We start from the raw sequence: 19408 nt of genomic DNA, 5'->3' as shown, positions 1-19408 counted from the left end.
AAGTTACCGAATTATGTTCCCTTATCTTAAATGCATGTAAAGAATGCCTGTGTAAGGATTACTATTGGAGACTGAGGCAACCTGACCTGGCATCTTTTGGTGTGCTCTTTAGTGCATGTTTCAACAATATTATGACAATGGTTACTTCCAAGAAAATGTAGACACAAAGGACAATTGGTTACTTCTTCTAGTGGACAGTTCCACTCTACAAGTAAAAGCTCTTCAAGTACACTAATACTTGACATCACCACAGTACACCTGAAATGCAGCATAACTTGTTACTACATGTTATTTGAAGGACACAAAGGTTACAGTAATTTACTACATTTTCAACACTACATGGAAACGTGTCTAAAGATAGTAAAGTGCATACAGCCTTATGTTTCCCCTGTTTTGTTTTCCCCTAACTTCTTTGAATCTTAGAAAAGTAAGAACACAGACACCAAATACCTCAGGCAGCATTAAAACTTACTACAAACACATAAAAGAGCAGGTCTTTAAAACACTGATTAAAACTCTGACAGCTACTAAAGCCTTGGGCTACACTACTCCCCATCTGCAAACATTCCTGTACTGTTCCTGGTGCCAACAGAAGGTCTCAATCAAAAAGCTATTAGGGGTGGCAGGGAGAAGATGAAAGCTTAAGATAAAAATAGAAATATCAAACTCACTTTTAGCACTGAATTTGTTTTCTTTGCGTGTTCTACCAGTTTTCTTCAAACAATTATCACAGACAAACCTATTGAGAAAAAAGTTATTATTTTTTTTTTTTTACCAAAAAGCCTTAGTACACAACCAATTACTGGCCACCTTAAACCCAATGTTTGAACCCATCTCTCCCTTTTTAATTCTGCCAAGCAGTTACACCTGCATTTGTGTTCTGCACTATAGAAACTTACTCCAACCACCTTCCACTATTTAGTAGTAGATGCATAGATGCAGAAATCTGCATCTATGAACAAGTTCATTTCATGCAATTTTTATCTGAGTATACTGAGACCCCAACCATCAAAAAATGTATTTAGAAACACTCTGTCCTTTTGTACTCAGCTCTTAGAAGGCAGTGACTGCACATGAAAGAGCAAAGGCAAAAGTCTTGATTATATAAATGACACGGATTATTACACAAAGGGTAAAAAACACTAACAAACATCTTACCCTGAAGGCCAAATAATATCATAATGCAATACACAAATCTGGTGCATCTTCCGACCACACTCTTTGCAGTCAACAAACCTGAGAAGAAAAACAGCAATCACTTCTGTTGTTAGGCAAGTGATTTTCCAGAATTCACCAAGAAAGAAGGACTTTTCAACCCTTTGCTAAGAACTGAATCAACTGCAGCAGGCCCCACTTATGTGTCAGTTTAAAAAAACAACCACATGCTGACTAAATGGTCATTCAACTTACTGTAGATGTTAAAACTAGTCATCATAGTGAATCACTGTGCCAAGAGAACATGTATTAGCTTGTCCTTGCCTGCATGGGTCTGCTGTAGTTCTGCTGCTTTATTTTAGTTTTTTTTTTTTTTTGTTGTTGTTGTTTTTTGTTTTTTTTTTTTTTTTAAATAGCACATCAAAATTCCTTTTTTGGATGGGAAAAACATTAAAGCTTTTCCAAGTCAAGACTGCAACACCAGTGATAAACAAATGCATCAGGGTCTATCTCTGCAGTTTCCCTTTAAAGATCTATAGAAAGAATTCTATTTAGTATTTGCAAGGATGAGAAAAAGAATCAAAATGTATTCTGTATCAAACTGTCAGGGAACAAAGTAGTAGCAAAATAAGATGTTGTTTCAGCTAGTTAAGGACAGTAGGAAAAGTAGCACAGTGCTGCTGAAAGAATGGTCAACTTGGCTTTCACCAGACTTCCTGAGGGCAACAAGGACAAGGGAGGAGGATGGCTCTTTCAACAGGTTAAGCTTCTCTTCACTCAAGTAAAGAGAAAAATGTGTTTTAAAAGTCTAGCTAAACAGAAGAGGAAAATGCTGAACTCCCCCACGTCCTCAGGGTTTGGTGTCAAAGGCTCTATAAGACAGAGCGCCATTTTCAGCTAGTTGTGCAGTGCCTTGCAGAACACACCTTAGGAATTACACAGATAAACAGAACTAGAAACTGCCATTAAAGCAGGCTCATGTTTTCCCCTTGGATATCAGTACTAGACATCGCGTTTGTCTGATGTTCTATCAACTCCAGAGACAGACTTGGCAGCATGTTTGGGTAGAGATGGGGGCAAAATTAAGGCTTTTTTATTTTGATTATTTTCATTTCTGAAGTGCTGGCTAAAGGGCAAGTAAAAGTGATGAGATTAACTTAAGAAAAACTATGGCCTGGTACTTACGGCTCTGGATCTAGTGTATCATTTTTCTTCTTTTCAAACTGATCCTTAGAGATGGTTCTGGAGACAAAGAGTTAATATGAAAATTCAGTAGTACCTTTATATCAGAGGCCAAGACAATATCATGCTTTTCTGAACTGCAGCAAATGAGCAGACCTTAAGTCTGAAGAACGTATATCATTTATTTTCTATTCAGAGAAAGCAATTCAGTTTATTGTAAGCTCCAGAAAATAATTTTCCCATTTCACTTTCTGTGTAAATTAAAAGCAAAATAAGACACCCAAGTATACACATAAATTTAAGATCATAAAAAACAAGGGAAGCTATCATCAGTAAAGCAGCCACTTTTCAAAACAGCTTGTATTCCTCAAATCTTAAGAGCTTTAGTGAGGTTAAAGACAAGCCTTCGGTTTCATGAAAAAAAAGTTGTATTTAAAAATAGGACATTAGGATTAACTGAAGTCTTTAATTTGAAAAGGTAATGGATTAGTGGTATTTATTTCCACACCTTCCATTCCCCCTGCTGCAACCACATTATCTAGTATCTGCTACCCCTGCAATCAGTCTAAGGGCAACTCTTGAGTAGCACAACTGGACACAAGCAACACTGTTTGGCAAAAACCTCCTATCAGTAAGAAAGCAGACTTTTCCCCATGAACACCACCACTGGCCATGGTGTTTTACTACCATATCAGGGCTAGATATCATCCCTCCTATTTAAAAATATGGCATGCAGAAGAAAGGAAGCAACTTACGTTTGAGGCTGGGAAGGGTCATCACCCAGGGTGACATTCTCCCCCTGAATTTCAGTGAAACACTTCTCACAGAAGTGATACCTGTCAGCAAGAAGGCCATATTTGGGTGAACTGGTCCAGCACAACATACAGCCACCCAAGCACGGAGCCACCAACCAGAGCAGGGCAGATCACCACGACGAAAGGGGGGGCGTTGTTGGTTGATTGATGGGTCAGTGTGGACAATGAGAAGGAACAGAGGGAAGGGGAGGGCAGGATTAGAGAACAGGGGAGGGAACAAACAGCACAGACGTAAGAGGTAAGACGCAAACACCAAGACAACACAGAGCAGAAAGCCAAGGCAAAGCACAGATTAGCATTCGGTCTCATTTTAGACATCACTAACAAGTCGTCAGGTGTCAGATTCAAAATTTGGGGAGGATTAATAAAGTAGCTACCAAGTGCTACATTTGTATAGACTTCAAATTTAAGAATTTGGATTTGATTTGCATTACTTAGGAAAAAATGCTCTTTGATTCCAGGCTTGCGACTGATCAAATTTCCTTTGGGTAAAAACACAGCCTGTCCGAAAGCTTTAAGACCACATTTATTAAAGATTTAAGTGATTAGAAAATATGCTGAAAGCATTTACTGTCAGTAAAAAATATAAAAGCAGAAAAAAGTCTATAAAAATATTAAAAAGTTATTTGACTATAAGATTAAATGTGACCAACTGCTCAGCTAATATTCTTTAATATAAATGAAACCAAATCCATACTCTAGACAAACATTTAACAGAAATGCAACTGTGGGTCAGAGTTTCCAGCCATTTATCTATATAGGTATAATGTATGTATATATGTGAACAACATTAAATATTGTACATACATACATTTATCAGGGTACATTAAAGATGTGGAATTAAGTTTTACAAATTGAATGAGGCTAGGTACAATTTTTGGTCACCAGACCAAGAGCCAATCCAAGTTATACTCAGCAAAACCAATGCTGCAGTTTAACAAACCAAACTGAGTAAACTGGAATACAACTCTATGAAAATACAATCTGCATTTGAAAAAAAGAAATAAAATCAAAGTTACATGGATTTTGGTGGGGGTTTTGGGTGTGTTTGTTTCAGATGAACTGGAACCAAAGTTGTCAGGGTCATTAAAAATAAAACAAAGGAGGCCAAACGTTTGGAAAGGATATGAATTCACACATGAACAAAGGTAACAAAGAGAGGCCAGAGCTGTAAAATGCAGGAAGGCCACAAAGGATCACCAAAATAAAAGCTTTATGGAGGATCAAGAGAGAGAGTATAAGCAGCAACGGCAGCACAGTAAAACGCAGTTTTAGTACTCAAACACTAGAACTGTAAGAATGGTAAGTTTAAAAAGCATCAAACGAGACTCAATGTCACAATGAACCAACAACTGAAGGGATGGAGATTAATAAAAAAGGCGGCTTGCCCCTTCAAACACATACTCATACAGTTAAACTACTGGAATCCAGGTGACAGAACTCCAAGGCTGTGCTTTTCTGGAGGCACGGAAGCCATTTACAGGCACTGATTGAGATGTATGGAACTGCCTCCTGGGACACACACGTCAACACTACGTGTTTCTAAACCCAAGCGGAAGCAGGTTCTCCAGCAGCGCCCGATGCACTAGGGAAAGACGCTCTGCAGAGCAATGTGTCCTTCCCAGGCTGGAGCCAGGTCTGTGTTACCACAGCATAATTTACAAGAGCCTGAAAACTTCTGCAAACTGCCAGCTGGCTCAGGTTCAAAGAGCTACTCTGCTAGTCAAGAAGCACTTAAATGCAGCAGCACACTGAATGCTCCCTCTACTGTGGGACTGCTACAAAGAGGAAAAAAAGGTGTATTTTATTCTAGTTAATACAGCCCATACTGACATATCCATGTAGGCATCTTACCAGAAGGGCAGCTGCAACTTTGATAGCAAACAACTGAGCTAAAATGCCCTGCTTCCTGCCCAGAGGGCTGCTTGCCAGCCTTCCACAAGTTAAATTGCAAGTGACTTTTGGGTCAGCTTGACCATCACCCTCCCAGTTAAAACCAAGCGTTTTGGAGCTGATAGTGCAAGAGAACAATACAAGGAGAAAAATAAAGAATTCCAATAATTTGTAATGATAAATGTATCATGGTTGTTACAAACCAATATTACAAGATAATTTCAGGACTGGATATTGACACTGCAGGTCTCATTTACACTAACTTCACTCACTTTGTACACCTAAATGGATACAGTATTGTTTGATAATTAAAAAAACCCACCCCAAACTCTAAACATTACAAGTTCAGTGTGTAAAAGAATATAAAATTCTATGTCCTTTATGTTCTATAATATGTCTCTTTAGATTTTTCTTCCATTAAAAAATGTATTATTTTCCTTACTAACAGGTTGTTCCTTTTAAGAGTCAGATTGGGAAGGACTAAAACACAGAAGGACCCTCCCAAACACCAGAAAAATCCATGGTAAAGGCTCCTGTTAACTAATACTTTCCTACATTTAAACAATCCCAGAAAAGGTTAACTCTAATCCATTTTCAGAATAATTTATGGGCTTTCAAAGCACTCATGAAACTGAGCAATGAGGGTTGCCTTCAATACTGGATTTAAGTTACACTGAAGAACTCCAACTAGCTTCACCAGCACATGTATTTTTGCCCTCTGTTCATGCTGCAGCAAGCTCAGTCTTGCAGAGATGAGGGCTTCGGTTTCACAGTGTGTTAAGCACGTGCTCCAGATCCAGAGGGTATCACAGGATTCTAGACCCTGCAGAACCAAAGCCTTAGCACTAGCAAGAATCAAGCCTTAACGCATGATATTAAAATGAGGAAATAAAAATTGAAATACAGTGAAAATGAGTCACCTAAAGATCATGAACATTTGTTCATAAAATAACCAAGGTGAAACAATAGCTGTAACTTATTATGAATATGGACTCTCAGAAATGGAGGCCTGCTTGTAAATCACTGACTTTTGCATGTCACTAGAAATACTGAGCAAACCCCAAAGCATACAGTATTCTAGTTATAAGTGTCACAGAAAATCCAAAGAATGTACTTACTGCAACACATCAAAAACGAAAAACTTTTCAAATGCAGACTGTTCAGATGACTCATTCCCATTTATCAAAGAGTAACAGTATGGTTCCACACTGAAGGCCAGAAAATGCTCAATCTCTGCATTAACAGGTGAATTTCCAGATGTAATTAAGTGCATTCAATGGAAATTCTAAATTAGTAATTGGATGTTAGTACTGATATGAAAAACCAATTAGTGTTCTCAACTGGATATTCACATATGAAGTATATTTTCTGAACACTTAACCTAAACGTCTACTTTACTATGGAAGCCCAACAGTTCTGTAGAAAAAAATTAACTTTTAATTACTGAACTGTAGTGCCAGAGATCATTTATTCTGTGGTGCCTACTAGCTGTAATTTAGGTATGTGATACACTGAACTTGAATAACACCCCATTTTGTCTGTTCTGCAAATGGAAAAAGTCAAACACACCTGATCAGTTAAAGATCTGTGGGAACAACAGAATGTGTTTTTCACTAATGTGCTACTTGGTTATGAAAAAACTAAGATTTGAAGATCACTATCACAGGAAACAGTTACTTTGTTTTAGAGCAATACATCTGATCAGTAAGGGCTTTCTATGATCTGACAGTCCAAATGCACACTTTAAAATATGGTGATTGAGCTTTAGAAATATTTTCTCAAAAAAACCAACCCAAAAACGCCATTTATCACTCAATTTAGTTGGCCTGAAAGAAAAAACCTCCTACCACCCCAAGCCAAACCCACCCCAAATCCCCAAACTCAACCCTTCCTCACAACATCTGGATCAACAGAAACCTACACCTATTTCTGTTCTGCTACTGGCCTACTGACACTTAAGGCTAATCACCTCCTTTTTATTACTACCCTTTTAGACTAAACTCAATGTAAATGGGCTATCACAGTTATAACAGGTAGGAAACTGAAATACTGCATTGCTGATTCCAGAGTAGCACACTGCCCCATCAAGCCTGTACTCGCTAGCAATCAACACTGCCTTCCACTCAGTAATCCATATGATTAAACACTGACTTAAACAGGAAAAATATAACAGAAAAAAAATTAAAAATTACTCCTTCAATTATTCATGAAGCTGCTTTTCAAATACAGCACTACCTGGATGAATAACATGGAAAGTATTTGAAATTCTACCACTTAAAAGCTGGTATTTAAGGGTTATTTTTCCCCCACTTCCAGTATTGAGCATTATCTCTTTAAATGCATTCTAATTGCTTTATTTCTGCCCAGACTATTTTCAGAGTTCACAGTGGCTGTAGAAAACCTTTTATGAGACCTCACGAATTTACATTCCTCCATGTCAGTAGCATCTGCCTCACAAAGGCCACCTAAAACCCAGCAAACAATTGAAGAAGACATGTCTTCATCTCCCACACTGTGCTGCTTCAGCTAGGTTGTACACAACAGTCTTGCACTATCTTACAGCATGTTTGGTGATGTAGGGATTGCCCTTAGAGAGAATAAATGCAAGCACTGACTGTCCAAATCAATTCTCTAACTTCAGTCAGACAACAGCCTGCTGTGCACTTTGAAGCTGGCAAAACTTACAGCCTGCCAAACCTATGGAAAGTAATTCATAACTTTGTTTTAAACAGGGAAAAGGAAGTTTGAGTGTCAGCCCATTTATGGTTTGCGTTTGGGGAGGGGAAACATTATCTAGGAAACCAAAACCAAAGCCAAGTTCTAAGTTTACTTTGTTATTACAGCACTGTTGATTTAAGCATTAAGTGGAAAATTAGTCTTATAATGTACAATTGTTTAATAATCGTACAAATACCAAATCCTAATACTAATTAAGAAATAAGAGACAATTGTTGTCACAGCTTCTCAGGAGTCTCTGGGTAGTTTTCAATGCTAACTTAAATAGAAATAAGTACTAACTAGCAATAGAGAATGTAAGTCTTGCAATCAATCACTATATCCCTTACTTTGCAAATTTTGACACTAATTCTGACAAGCACAAACCTGTGTACTTTTTTACATTTCTCCCATAACAAGGTAACATGATTTCTCAGTGTCTTTGTGCAATTCCACCCTTCTTCCTTCAGCACCCTGCTACTCATTTTGTGGGAAACATGGACAAATTCATTTTCACTTACATGATGTTTGGTGCATCCTAAATAAAAGCAAGTACTTAGGAACAGTGAGTATCAAACTGTAGTACAGGAAACTAACAGGTCACTTGCAAAAGGACAGCATGCAAAGATATGCAAGCAACTTTTTCTTGACTGGGCTGACAAAGGAAAGAAAGTTAATAATCCTTCTCTTCTGTATGTGCAGAGAACTCAAAGGATCTCACTTCCTGAATAAGGGGGGGGGGGGGGGAGAAGGGAATAAAACCATCATGGACTTACCTATTCTGGTAACTGTAGTAGGCAGCATCACGAGGAATAGTACACAGCTGCTTGCCATAGCAGCACAATGTCTGTGGAGAAAACTCATACTGCAGAACAACAGTGAGAAAAGAAGCTTTAAAATGTAATCTTACGTTAATCAAGTATCTATTAGACAAACCTGATGCTTACAGACATCATAACATATTATGTTTATCAAGCTCTTTCAAACTATTGCAAATGCATTAGCACAGCTTTCTTAATTACAGTTAATAACTATGTAAGCTAAAGAACTAACCCTCTAACCACCTACTTCATTGCAAAAGACATGGGAAACAAGCAAAGCATTTAATGTCGCCAATGACCAAAAAAGGTGTTCTCCAAGAGAGAAAATTACAACAATAATAATAGAATAGCAGCAAGAAGGATGCTGTCTACCTTCTTTAGTTTTTAGCATGTTAATAATAAAGCCAAACTTCTAGCAAGCCTTTCATTCACTGCTTCAATTTTTTTTAAAAGAGTCTACAAAGCTCATGTTTTATCTGATTAATCAAGCCAAGTTCTTTGGAAGGATACAAGTCAATCCACGAAATACATACCTTGCGCCCACAACAGTAGCCAAGTGATTGCATAACAGGATCAATTTCTTGTTCAAACACCTCCGCAAGTTTAGTGCAAAACTTATAGACCCTGGAAGTCTTGCGATTGTAGAGCCAGGCATTGTTAAACATCAGCCAAACATCGTCCACATACTGCCAGGGTTCTTGGTACTGCCCAGTATCCAATTTACGTTTAATGGTTGAAAGATCCATAGGATTCTTCACAATGTCGAAGTAGTCCTTCAAACACACACAAACCCCCTTATTTTTAAGATGTCAACTGTTCACAATATGTTGAACAGAAAAGACAAAACATTTCTACGAGCAAAGACAAAACACACAAACATTTTACGGGTTTTTTAATGCCAACTCACCGGAATCCCTAAAAGCTGGGGATCCACAGGCTGTCGAAAAGGTAGAGACTCTGGATCCTGCCGGTACAAAGCTTCGAGGGTAGGCATGAGAGCCTGACGCAGCTCCTCAGGTTTGAAAACTGTTAAGGAAAGTCAGAAAGGTTAGAAAATTTCCTTCTGTGTTTCTTAACCTCTTGACTCCACTAAAAAAGAAAAAAAAAAAGAACTATGTTAGCATAAAAATCTTTAAAGGGGTTTCCTAATCTACATAGCTGATTAGAGGTAAAACTTATGATCAAGAGGCTACTGCACAGCTTTTGTTTACTCAAATCACGGTAGGTGACATTCCCAGAAAAAGTAGGCAGGAACAACTGTAGTTGATAATGATATATATTCTAACACATAAAAAGTAGTTATCCAGAACCAAATTAATTCAATTGCTTTAATGTGGATGAACCTTAGCTCTTCAGAGAGGAGACAAAGCGTATTTTCCTCCCCCTCTTTTCTAACCTTGTTTGCTATTTCCAAGGCATGACACTTCTTGCAGAACACCACAGTGGACAAGGCTGAAGAACCAACTCTACAGAGAGTAACCAGATGTCTTGATAGTTGGCATAGGAATTTCCTGGCCACAGTATACAAACGTTCCTGAACTGATGCACTGTTAATTGATTTTTAAAGTGTTAATACTTTCAGATTTATATGCATCATTACAACCACTTGGCAACAGTGGCATGGCAACAGCCACGTTTCTTTCAATAGTTGATGACAAGGACAAGAAAGGCAATGCATTTTCTGAAAAATAATAACTTGGAGAGCTCTTTGAACATCTCAGCGGTGTAATTACATTTATTTCCTTAGGAACATAGTCTTTAAATAGGAAAGAATGCCTATTATTGAGAATAAAAAAACAACAACAAACAAATAAAGGAAGCAAGATGGCATCTAATATTTACCTACCTGGCTGAAATAAGAACGATACCAGGAAAAGGGTGCAATTAGGAGTTCTGTTGAAAGCACTTAAATCAACAGGGCTACAGTGACCCCTCCGAAGCTGATCATAGCTTCTGTCACTCAACTGCTATTTTGGCAAGATATAAACTGCTTTTTGTGACTTCTGGTTAAAAATCTATGATTTTAGAAAAAGTTCTTTTTTTTCCCCCCCCTCCTTTTTTCATTTGGGAGGTATTTCTGAGAGAAGTCTTTTCATGTCCGCCGCACTCACCGAAATCACACACAAAATAAAGCAAGACAAGAAATTAAGTTGACACTACTCAGAAGATGTTTTGAAGTGTTACGTTCTCCATTTTTATAGCCATTTGTAAATGCTGCAGTTCTTGGAAACTGTTAGGATGGAAACTGTATGACCATTTGACTGCACTGCCTCGAGAGAGAGGAAAGATTGCTGCTCATATACACAACAGGCAAGATACCACCCAAATTACAGCAAAAGACTAAGCAAGCTGCCAGAAGGGCTTCTGCAAGGGCCTGCCTCACAGTTGTATCAAGACCTTATGCTGCTACTACTGAACTCAAACTTGGCAGATTAAAAATGAGATGAGCCAACAACAACAATGAATGCAACCTGATGATCATTTCAGCTGTTGCCACAATCTCAGTCCCCATAAAATGGCCATTCTTTTCCAGATTGATCAATACCATGTATGCTGGCACCTTTCTAGGAAGGGAACCTTATCATATACTCTCAAAGTTTTATGAACAACTACTAAGTCATATTATGGAATTCTTGAGAACAGAAGGAAATACTAAATTCTATTCATGAGAATTATTATTCTCTATTGCTTTTGGAAGCATCTTGTTCCAGCTCAAGCAGTTCATAATCTGATAATCTGAATTATTTTATTTAATAAAATTTAAAGGTCAAAAAGCACCTTTTAATAATCTATTCTGGCCAACTGCTTGACATTTAAGAATTTTCCCTGTACCGACCCCTGTAACAGCATATTACTAAGCTAGAGTATCTTTCAAATAAATCCAATCTTAATTTAAATCCAGACTACAGAGACTCAGCACAACTTCTGCCAAGTTCCTTAAAGCCCAATTATCTTTGATGATAAAGCTTACAAGCCACTTTCATTCTGGAAGTTTGAAAAAATAGAAATAAAAATCCAGTTATTATTTCAATTTACGACTTGACCTAAAAATGTGAAGAAAAGTTGTCTTTGTCTTTAGCAGCAAAAAAGCTGCTCTGCTTTTAAGAATACAACTAGTAACAGAACATTTCATCATAGGATCTCCTTCTACACAGATTTTACAAGAAAGTTTCTGTTTTCCCCTCTATCCTTTCCCAAACTTAAATGCTCTTGGTTCTCCGCTGGTAGCTGGATGATCTTTGTAAGGAGCTGGCATTCAGTTACTCATTTTTGTCTTGGATGTGTGGGTGGAAAAAAGAAAATGGGATCTTTGCCTGAATCATGATAACATATTATCTGCCAGAGAAGAGCTTAATGCTACCTTTTTAGATCTGTATTTCTTTCAGAGGAAATCCTGCTTGTAATTACCAAGGAGAAAATTTGTAAAGGAAGATGAAGGCATTTTCAAAACAGTAAGGACAATACACCTGAATACCCCTCCCAAACCAATCCCTCGCAGGTTTTGTATTATTAAGTCTTATAAAGAAGGGAAGAAACCAGTAAAACTAATCTTGGGAGGTCAAACTAAGGCAGACACCTATGACAAGGAGACAGAAGCTACTCGGATGAATATCATCCTGTTTCTTTTGCAAGGGAATAGGCAAGAAGCCAAATCCATTCCTTTCTTGCTCACATTAGATACACAGGGGAAAAAAAGCAAAACCAAGCCAATCCCTGCATTCACAAGGGTCTGGTTGCCTGCATTTATGAAGGCAAATCCTTGATGAGGAAGAGAAGCTTGCTGAAGAGATGTCTGCAATTCCCAAAAAATCTCAACTACAAAAGTTCAGCTGTAAGTGAACTGAGCAGACCAGTATCTCAGCAGTATTATCTTGGTCTGTTTTCTAGCTCATACAGTATTCCCCATCACTTCAGTCAGGTTACAAAACTAGTTGTATTAAGTGAACACAGTCAAGCCAATGGAGTTCAGTACACCAGGATGGTTGGTATAAACAGATGAGATTCCACTTCCACAGCTAAAGCCTCCTGTACCCAGAAAAACAACCCAATGAGGTCCAGGTGAATCCTTTCAAACATTAACATATCAGGCTATAAACTTGTTAAGCTATGTTAGAGCATGCACTCTGACATCTCCAGCCGTGAGCCTTCCCCTTCATAGCTGCAGCATGTACCTGCTACATCCCAGGTTACTGTGGGGTGAGCCCCATGAATCTGGATTCAGGGGAATGAAGAAGAGTTTCCAGCATTTCTGTAACCCATGCAAAACTCCATGAGTCTCATAAGCAGTTTTAAAGTGTCATGTAACCTTTAAGCGTGCTTCACAGTATTTACCCTCAAATAACTCTTATTTAGCATTTTAATACAAATGCTCTATTGAAGTTGGACAAACTAGTTGGTGAGAAAATGTCACCATTTAAAGTTGCATATATGGTTGTACCTGCCCACACTGCACATGTATTATACTACATGGCTACTTAGTGACACTATTTCCAAGATAAAACTGCATTATTAAATGAGGTATTGGAAATATGTAGTAACCCAGACCGAATCAGCAGAAGGACACAGCACAACTTCTATGGAGTAATTCTGCAAGGACTTTCCTCTTTCCACCTCTTGCCTCAATTTGCTTGCAAGTGCACTCCTTCTAACAAGTAGCAGCGATTCTTTCCACTGGGAATATAATTGCTTTATAAATGCTAATAAGCTTTCCACTCCCTATGTTACATTTTGTGTGAAACAGGCTCTGCCAGTTAGTTCTGCAGCATACTCTCATTTGGCCGGTACACTGTGCTACAAACTGAAAACACCATCTACAGAAAAATGTGTTTTATAGCATTATGTCATAAAAGTATTATGCTTAGTAATTAAATGCAACTTAAAGCATATACAGGAGATCAAGATTCAAGCTGCATAAACTTTCAAACCTCATGATTACTTGATCACATTCTGGAAAGCTTACACATGTAATGTTCTTGTAATATACTTATATGCAGCTTCCTTTTCAAATAAAGGAGGGAAAAAAAAAGGTAATTAAATGGATCACCACTCTCTTTTTTGACATTCGCAGCATGTTGGAAGCTTACCTTTGGTCAAAAACTAAAAACCACCCACAGAAAACATCATCTCAAAAAAGTGGATGCCAAGACAGAGAGGTCTCTAAACAGCTAAGGTTTCTGAATCCAAAAAACTTATCTTGCAGGCTCCCACAAAGCCTGCATGACAAGTAATTTATTTCTGCCTGTTTTAACAGTCTTATTCATTTATTTCTTATTAACCCAGGGCATGCAATTATTTACATAAGTCCATTCAAAATCTGTAATGCCATCAAGTTTCCTTTTGGAAAAATACAGAATACAGACACCCACACAGAGACTTATGCTGATACTGTAGATTAACTGAGGAGACTACTGACCTAACCACTTCTGAGAAGAAAGCTTTCAAATGAACGCTACACTGAAAATGACACAGGACCTTAAGAAAAGTTTCAGTCTATTGCAGCAGTCAAGCCTTGCAGGAATATAGATTGAGGAGTGGAGTTTAAACACCAGATTCCAGAGAAGTGAATGCTGAAACTCAGGGGGCAGTGTGTGAATCCTCTAATGGAAAAGCAGAGCAACAGGTATTCTTGGTTACTGAGAGCACCTTTATCCATGCTGAGCTCCTCTGAAAGACACTGGCCAAGATGTACAGGGAGAGATTTATATACATAATTCTCCAGTAATCACTGTCCTGGTCCTTCTGAGCAGAAGCTGGAGTCTGTGAGAAGACTGCTGTGATCAAGACCACAATGACATGCTTTTAAGCCCATGATTCACATAACATTAAAGGAATCCTACTTTCAAAACCAAGCTAGAGTACTGATCTAGAGTTCCACATGTTGGAACATGTGCAAAATCGACGTCCCAGCAGCAGGTGAGACCATGGATAACAAATGCTAGTAAAACCTAAGAACACAAGAAAAAACCCACAGTTTTCATGCACATACTTTTCTTGCGGGGCTGAGATGGCGATGTGGATTGTGAAGTGGTTCCATTACTGCCGCTCTCCTCTTCCTCTTTAACATCTACTTTTATTTCAGGCTTCTTCTCTTCTATTTCCATTGGCTCCTGTTTCAGTTCTGTTCCATCCGTTTCTTCTTTTGTTTGTGAAGGTCCTTGTAAATCCTCCTCCACCTTAAGAAAGGATGCAACAAGACGTACTATTAAATCTACAACCCAAACTTCAAACATCAAAATATTAGTTTGAGATTGTTGAAGCACTCTCCATCCATGGCTTTCCTCAGGACAGTTACTTTCCAGTAACGACCCTCCTCTCACCCCTTAGCTCACCAATTCAGACACATTATTAAGTGCTTTTATATCTATCACTGCTTTCAGTTAAGCTGTATAGAATCTCATTTACCTCAGTCTTAGCTTCCACTTGTGTCTCACTAGTCTCTGGCTCAGTTTCTTCAGTTTTAACTTCTGATTTGCTTTCTAGCATTGGTGCATCTGGTCCTAGTTGCTGGGAATTCGTATCAGCACTAGCAACTGAGGCAGGGGTGGGGACCCTGTTATCAATACTAGCTGCTGCCTGGGATAGCTGTTGTAAAAACAGTACAAAAGAAAGACACTGCATATATAGAAATATTTTCCTTTACTAAAAATGAACAGCACAAAAGAGACATGAGATGATATTCTAAAACAGTGCAGAACATGGATACAGGAGCTTACTGTAGCCAAGTTTCGATATCCCACATTTAATAACTCTGCTTTACGGAGGAGAAGCCAAGGAAGAATTCTGCCCCAAAAGTGGCTTCTTTTACAGAGAAAACACCTGCCCAGTAAAACACTGTACATCCCTTGAAACGTGCATTTGTCCTGACTGATTCTTAGAAGAAAAAAAAAACAAACCTATGCAAATCTCATGATCGGACAAGATCAATTCTGATTAAGGCCAAATATAACATCAGGTCTGTTATACCTCATCTTTCTGCACACTGCTGCAATTTTTATTTTGAGCAGTTCAAAGTCATTCAAGGCACCCCCCCTCCTTCAAACAATACTGAGAACATCTGAACACACACATTTTTACACATCTCTATAATGAACCCTTTGCTCTAACAGAGAAGCTACTACTGACAACTACAGGCTCTACACATTCACAACATGGTGGTATACATAGGGTGGACTTTTGTGGAATGTCACTAGACAAGAAAAATGCAACTAGCTGGTACTTACTGGAGTGCCAGGTGGCTGTGCCTGCACAGATGTTGGCTGTTGCTGAGATGGCTGTGGGGTTGGCACAGACTGGGGTTGAACTGGGGTCTGAGGTTGCGGTGTGACTTGAACCTGTGCAGCAGTCTGCCCTGTAGGTGTGCTTTGTGTCTGCGTCGCGTTTGGAACAGAACCCGGGGTTGGTGTTGGTGTTTGTCCTGAGGATGAGACCGGTGTCGATGGCTGAGTGGGTGCTGCTGGCTGAGGAGGAGTCATTCCTGTTGATGTTTGGTGCTGGATAGGTGGCATCCCAGCAGCAGTGGACACAGGAGGTGTAGTCTGATGTAGAGGTGGCTGGGTCACTGGTGGACACGCTAACTGCCCACTCTGCGGTCCTAGCATGTTCATGGAGTTTGGAAGAGCAGCACTGGGAACCTGCCCCTGCTAGAAAGAGAGACTGTGTTGCAGACATGTGACTCCAAAAACTCTGAGAAAGCACTGAAGCCTTCTTTAACATAATCCCTAAATATAAATGTGAGACCAGCTATATGCAAATGCTACTATTGCAAATGACTATGCTCTGATTTCTCTAATCATTTTCATTAGCTCTTAGTCAAAGACGCTGCTCCTAGACCTAGATGTGCCATGCACACCTTTTCAAGTTAATTCTACGGGCACTGAGAGGGAATCCTCACCATCTCTGAGTAACAAAGAAACCCACATGCAGAAAATCTCCAAATCATGTCATTAGCCGGGCAAAGGTCAGGTTTTGCATACAAATGGTTTCCAGCAAATACACATTTTAGGCCAGGTCTCTAGAGCAGCCTTGATTTAGGACAGTTCAACTTATTTAATGCCTGCCTTGTGCGCAGTGCAACACTTAAAAGGTGGTGTGTGTTGGTTTTCTTCTTGTTTTCTTTTAATTTCTAATTAGACTACTCCAGATGCTTAAGAAAACCTTGAATTTGTTTTTCAGAACAGCTATGATAAAGTATTCTGGATGTGCACAGACTTTTAAACTACATTTACTATTTTACATTTAGTACATTTTACTAAAGGTTGCATCAGATAACCAGCAATAAAAAAAGAATGTTCTTATCTCTAGATGTACGTCTTACTTGAATTCAAATCAATTAATGTTCCTACAGATGAGTTTTCAAATTTAAAACATAGTTCTGTATGTATAGAGTCAGTTTTATTAAACTAAGTGCATCAGGAAAAAATTCACCTCAAAAGTGGTCAAAAAAGTGAGCCATGGCCCAAGAAACTGTAGATGCTGCATCCTGCACATATTCCATACTTGACTCGACAGAGACCTCTGTAATCTCAGTTCTCTCTCATTTGAGGATGGGACTGACCAGAGAACTCTGGAGGTCCGAACTAACCTAAATTACTAGAACTCCGAAGTTAAAAGACAAGCCTCTCCTGTGGAAAAGCATATACTTCAGCATCATAAGCACAGCTGCTACTTCACTGACCACTGCTGTTAACAGAAAAATGTCACATAAACCCCTCAATTTTCTCTTCAGAAGTAGGAAGGTTAAAGCAAACTTTGAAAGATCTTCAATAACCACTTAGTTGCAATTCCTGATTTAGAGTCTAGCTACTCAGGTCCACACAAAGATAAAAGCATATGCTCACAGATGTCCCATGACCTAACTTTTCCCCCTGAAAATCTCATCAGCATGCATTTTTTTAGAATTTAAATGGGAAATTACAGGACATTGCCCCCAGTTAGTATACGTAAATAAGTAATACAAGACCTTATGAAGAAGGCAAGTGTAACCCAGTATCCCCCAAAGTCAGGGATGACTACAATAAACAGTGGATATATAAATATAAATAAACAGGCATAAATTAAACAAATTAGAACAAAGTAATTAGAGTAACTCAAGCAATAGAAAACGTATCTCACCTGTGCCACCCCAGCCTGGGCTGTTGATTGACCCATGCCCACACTGTTCACATTCATAGCCCCAGTGGATGCTGGAAACTGATTCTGAGGCAGGAATTGGTTCTGGGTAGGAGCCTGACCCATCATATTATTGGAATGAGCTCCCATCATGTTCTGTGGCTGAGGCATTCGGGAAGGAGACATTGCCATCTAAAAAGTAACACCCAAATTAAGGATATTGCCATTTAGTATTGTGTAGGAAGACAAAAGAAAATATCCTCAATGTAATTAACCAAAAGACAGGGCAAAAAAATAAAAAGAAAACTGATTTCAGCAAACCAAGTGGAAATGGGCATATGCATATAACTAGCATTTGTTCCACAGTATTCATGAAGTTCTTTTCAAAGAAGTAATATCCAAAACTATACTAAGAGTGCTAACTCTGCTTTGTTCTCTGAGCTAAGGAAGACAATCCAGAATAAAAAGAATAAAACCATGTTTTAATAGAGGAATAAAGAACATATATAAAATGCAAAGAGTTTCTGAAAGAACTATCCTCTTGCACAAACTGCTAGAGATTATTTCATCTCTGGTATATACCTCTCTAAAGTTGTTTTGGTTTGGTTGTTCTGTTTTGTAGTTTTGCCTCAATAAAGGCCTGACAGACTCTGTCCATTTCCATGAAATTACCCTACAATTTACAGTACCATTCTATGACATGGCCTTTTCAGAACAGCATTAACACTGCTAAAATGTAATCAAACAGTTTTGAGAAGAACTTAGCAATAAGAAGTACGAACCGCAGGAACGGCGCCCATGTTGTTCATTTGTACGGGATGGTTCATTGGAGAAGCTGCACGGGGTCCCATGGGTGCTTGTGGCATCTGTACATTCCCTATGGACATGGGGTTAAACTGATTCATTCCTGCAAATGCATCCCCAAAACAACTCATTAGGAACAAGTCATCAGAATTTACGTGTGTATACTCAATTATGAAGTTAACATTTATTATAACTGAAGTTTGACTGCCCTACGCTTTCCTTTTTCTTTTAATTTTGTTCAAATTACTTGACTTAGGAGACAAATCAGGATGTAAGAGGTATTTAGAGGAATACCAGTTAAGGTGAAATATAATTTTTGGTTAAAAATTAAAATGCAGAAGATGAAGAGTGGGGGTGATGTGCAAAGACAGGATGCTATGTGTAAATGATACCTTGGGATGATTTCTTAAAATCAGGCATTTGCTCTGAAACAGCAATATCTTAGTGAGGGCTCACTGAAATGGTTGAAGTAAATATAATGAAACCACATATTGTATATATGAAGGCAACTCAGGACAGAAGCTTGTAATAGGCTTAATGGGTGTTGGGCTTATTATACAAAACATTTAACCCCTCCAAAAAAAAACCCCAAACTTGTCTATTAGTAATAAATGTGTAAATAAATAATTGAGCTATACATGCCATCAACTTTTTCTCCTACTGAAATGCATTTTAAAAGGATGTTAACGTCAAGGACATTTCAACACAAGTTTCAACTTACACTAATTCTGATTCAAAAATAAAGTAACTGGAAGAAACTGAAGCACCTGAAGTCACAGGGTTTTATTTTTCAGAGAAAAAAACCTGCCCAGAGGAGGCTAAATGAGCAATGGCAAGCCATGAGAGCTACAAATAAGCTACAAGGCTCTTTTAGACCCACTTTGCATCAGAAACCAACAAAGGACATTATTAATT

The 19408-nt window shown here is 38.5% G+C and overlaps 1 protein-coding gene across 9 annotated transcripts in view; it reads right to left on the bottom strand.

Annotated features, from left to right (window-relative positions):
* The window catches only part of CREBBP (CREB binding protein), a 95365-nt gene that overhangs the window by 16534 nt on the left and 59423 nt on the right, over positions 1-19408 (bottom strand). For 4 of the 9 annotated variants that reach the window (XM_062635571.1, XM_062635624.1, XM_062635615.1 and 1 more), the window contains 12 exons: positions 18472-18596; positions 17693-17881; positions 15802-16221; positions 14984-15163; positions 14568-14754; positions 9489-9607; positions 9115-9354; positions 8537-8625; positions 3093-3203; positions 2341-2397; positions 1159-1236; positions 672-739 (listed from right to left, as the gene is read on the bottom strand). In XM_062635571.1, the coding sequence (XP_062491555.1) occupies positions 672-739; positions 1159-1236; positions 2341-2397; positions 3093-3203; positions 8537-8625; positions 9115-9354; positions 9489-9607; positions 14568-14754; positions 14984-15163; positions 15802-16221; positions 17693-17881; positions 18472-18596 (1863 nt within the window). The remainder of the gene's footprint in view (positions 1-671; positions 740-1158; positions 1237-2340; positions 2398-3092; positions 3204-8536; positions 8626-9114; positions 9355-9488; positions 9608-14567; positions 14755-14983; positions 15164-15801; positions 16222-17692; positions 17882-18471; positions 18597-19408) is intronic. The other 5 variants (XM_062635581.1, XM_062635598.1, XM_062635590.1 and 2 more) reach the window with 5 other exon arrangements.

Source organism: Pezoporus occidentalis, unplaced genomic scaffold (assembly GCF_034315485.1).
Source record: "Pezoporus occidentalis ecotype Australia unplaced genomic scaffold, CSIRO_AGI_Poc_V1 ctg113, whole genome shotgun sequence".
Classification (NCBI taxonomy): Eukaryota; Metazoa; Chordata; class Aves; order Psittaciformes; family Psittacidae; genus Pezoporus; species Pezoporus occidentalis.
Note: the sequence above shows the minus strand (reverse complement) of the source record. Positions and strands in the feature narration are given on the sequence as shown.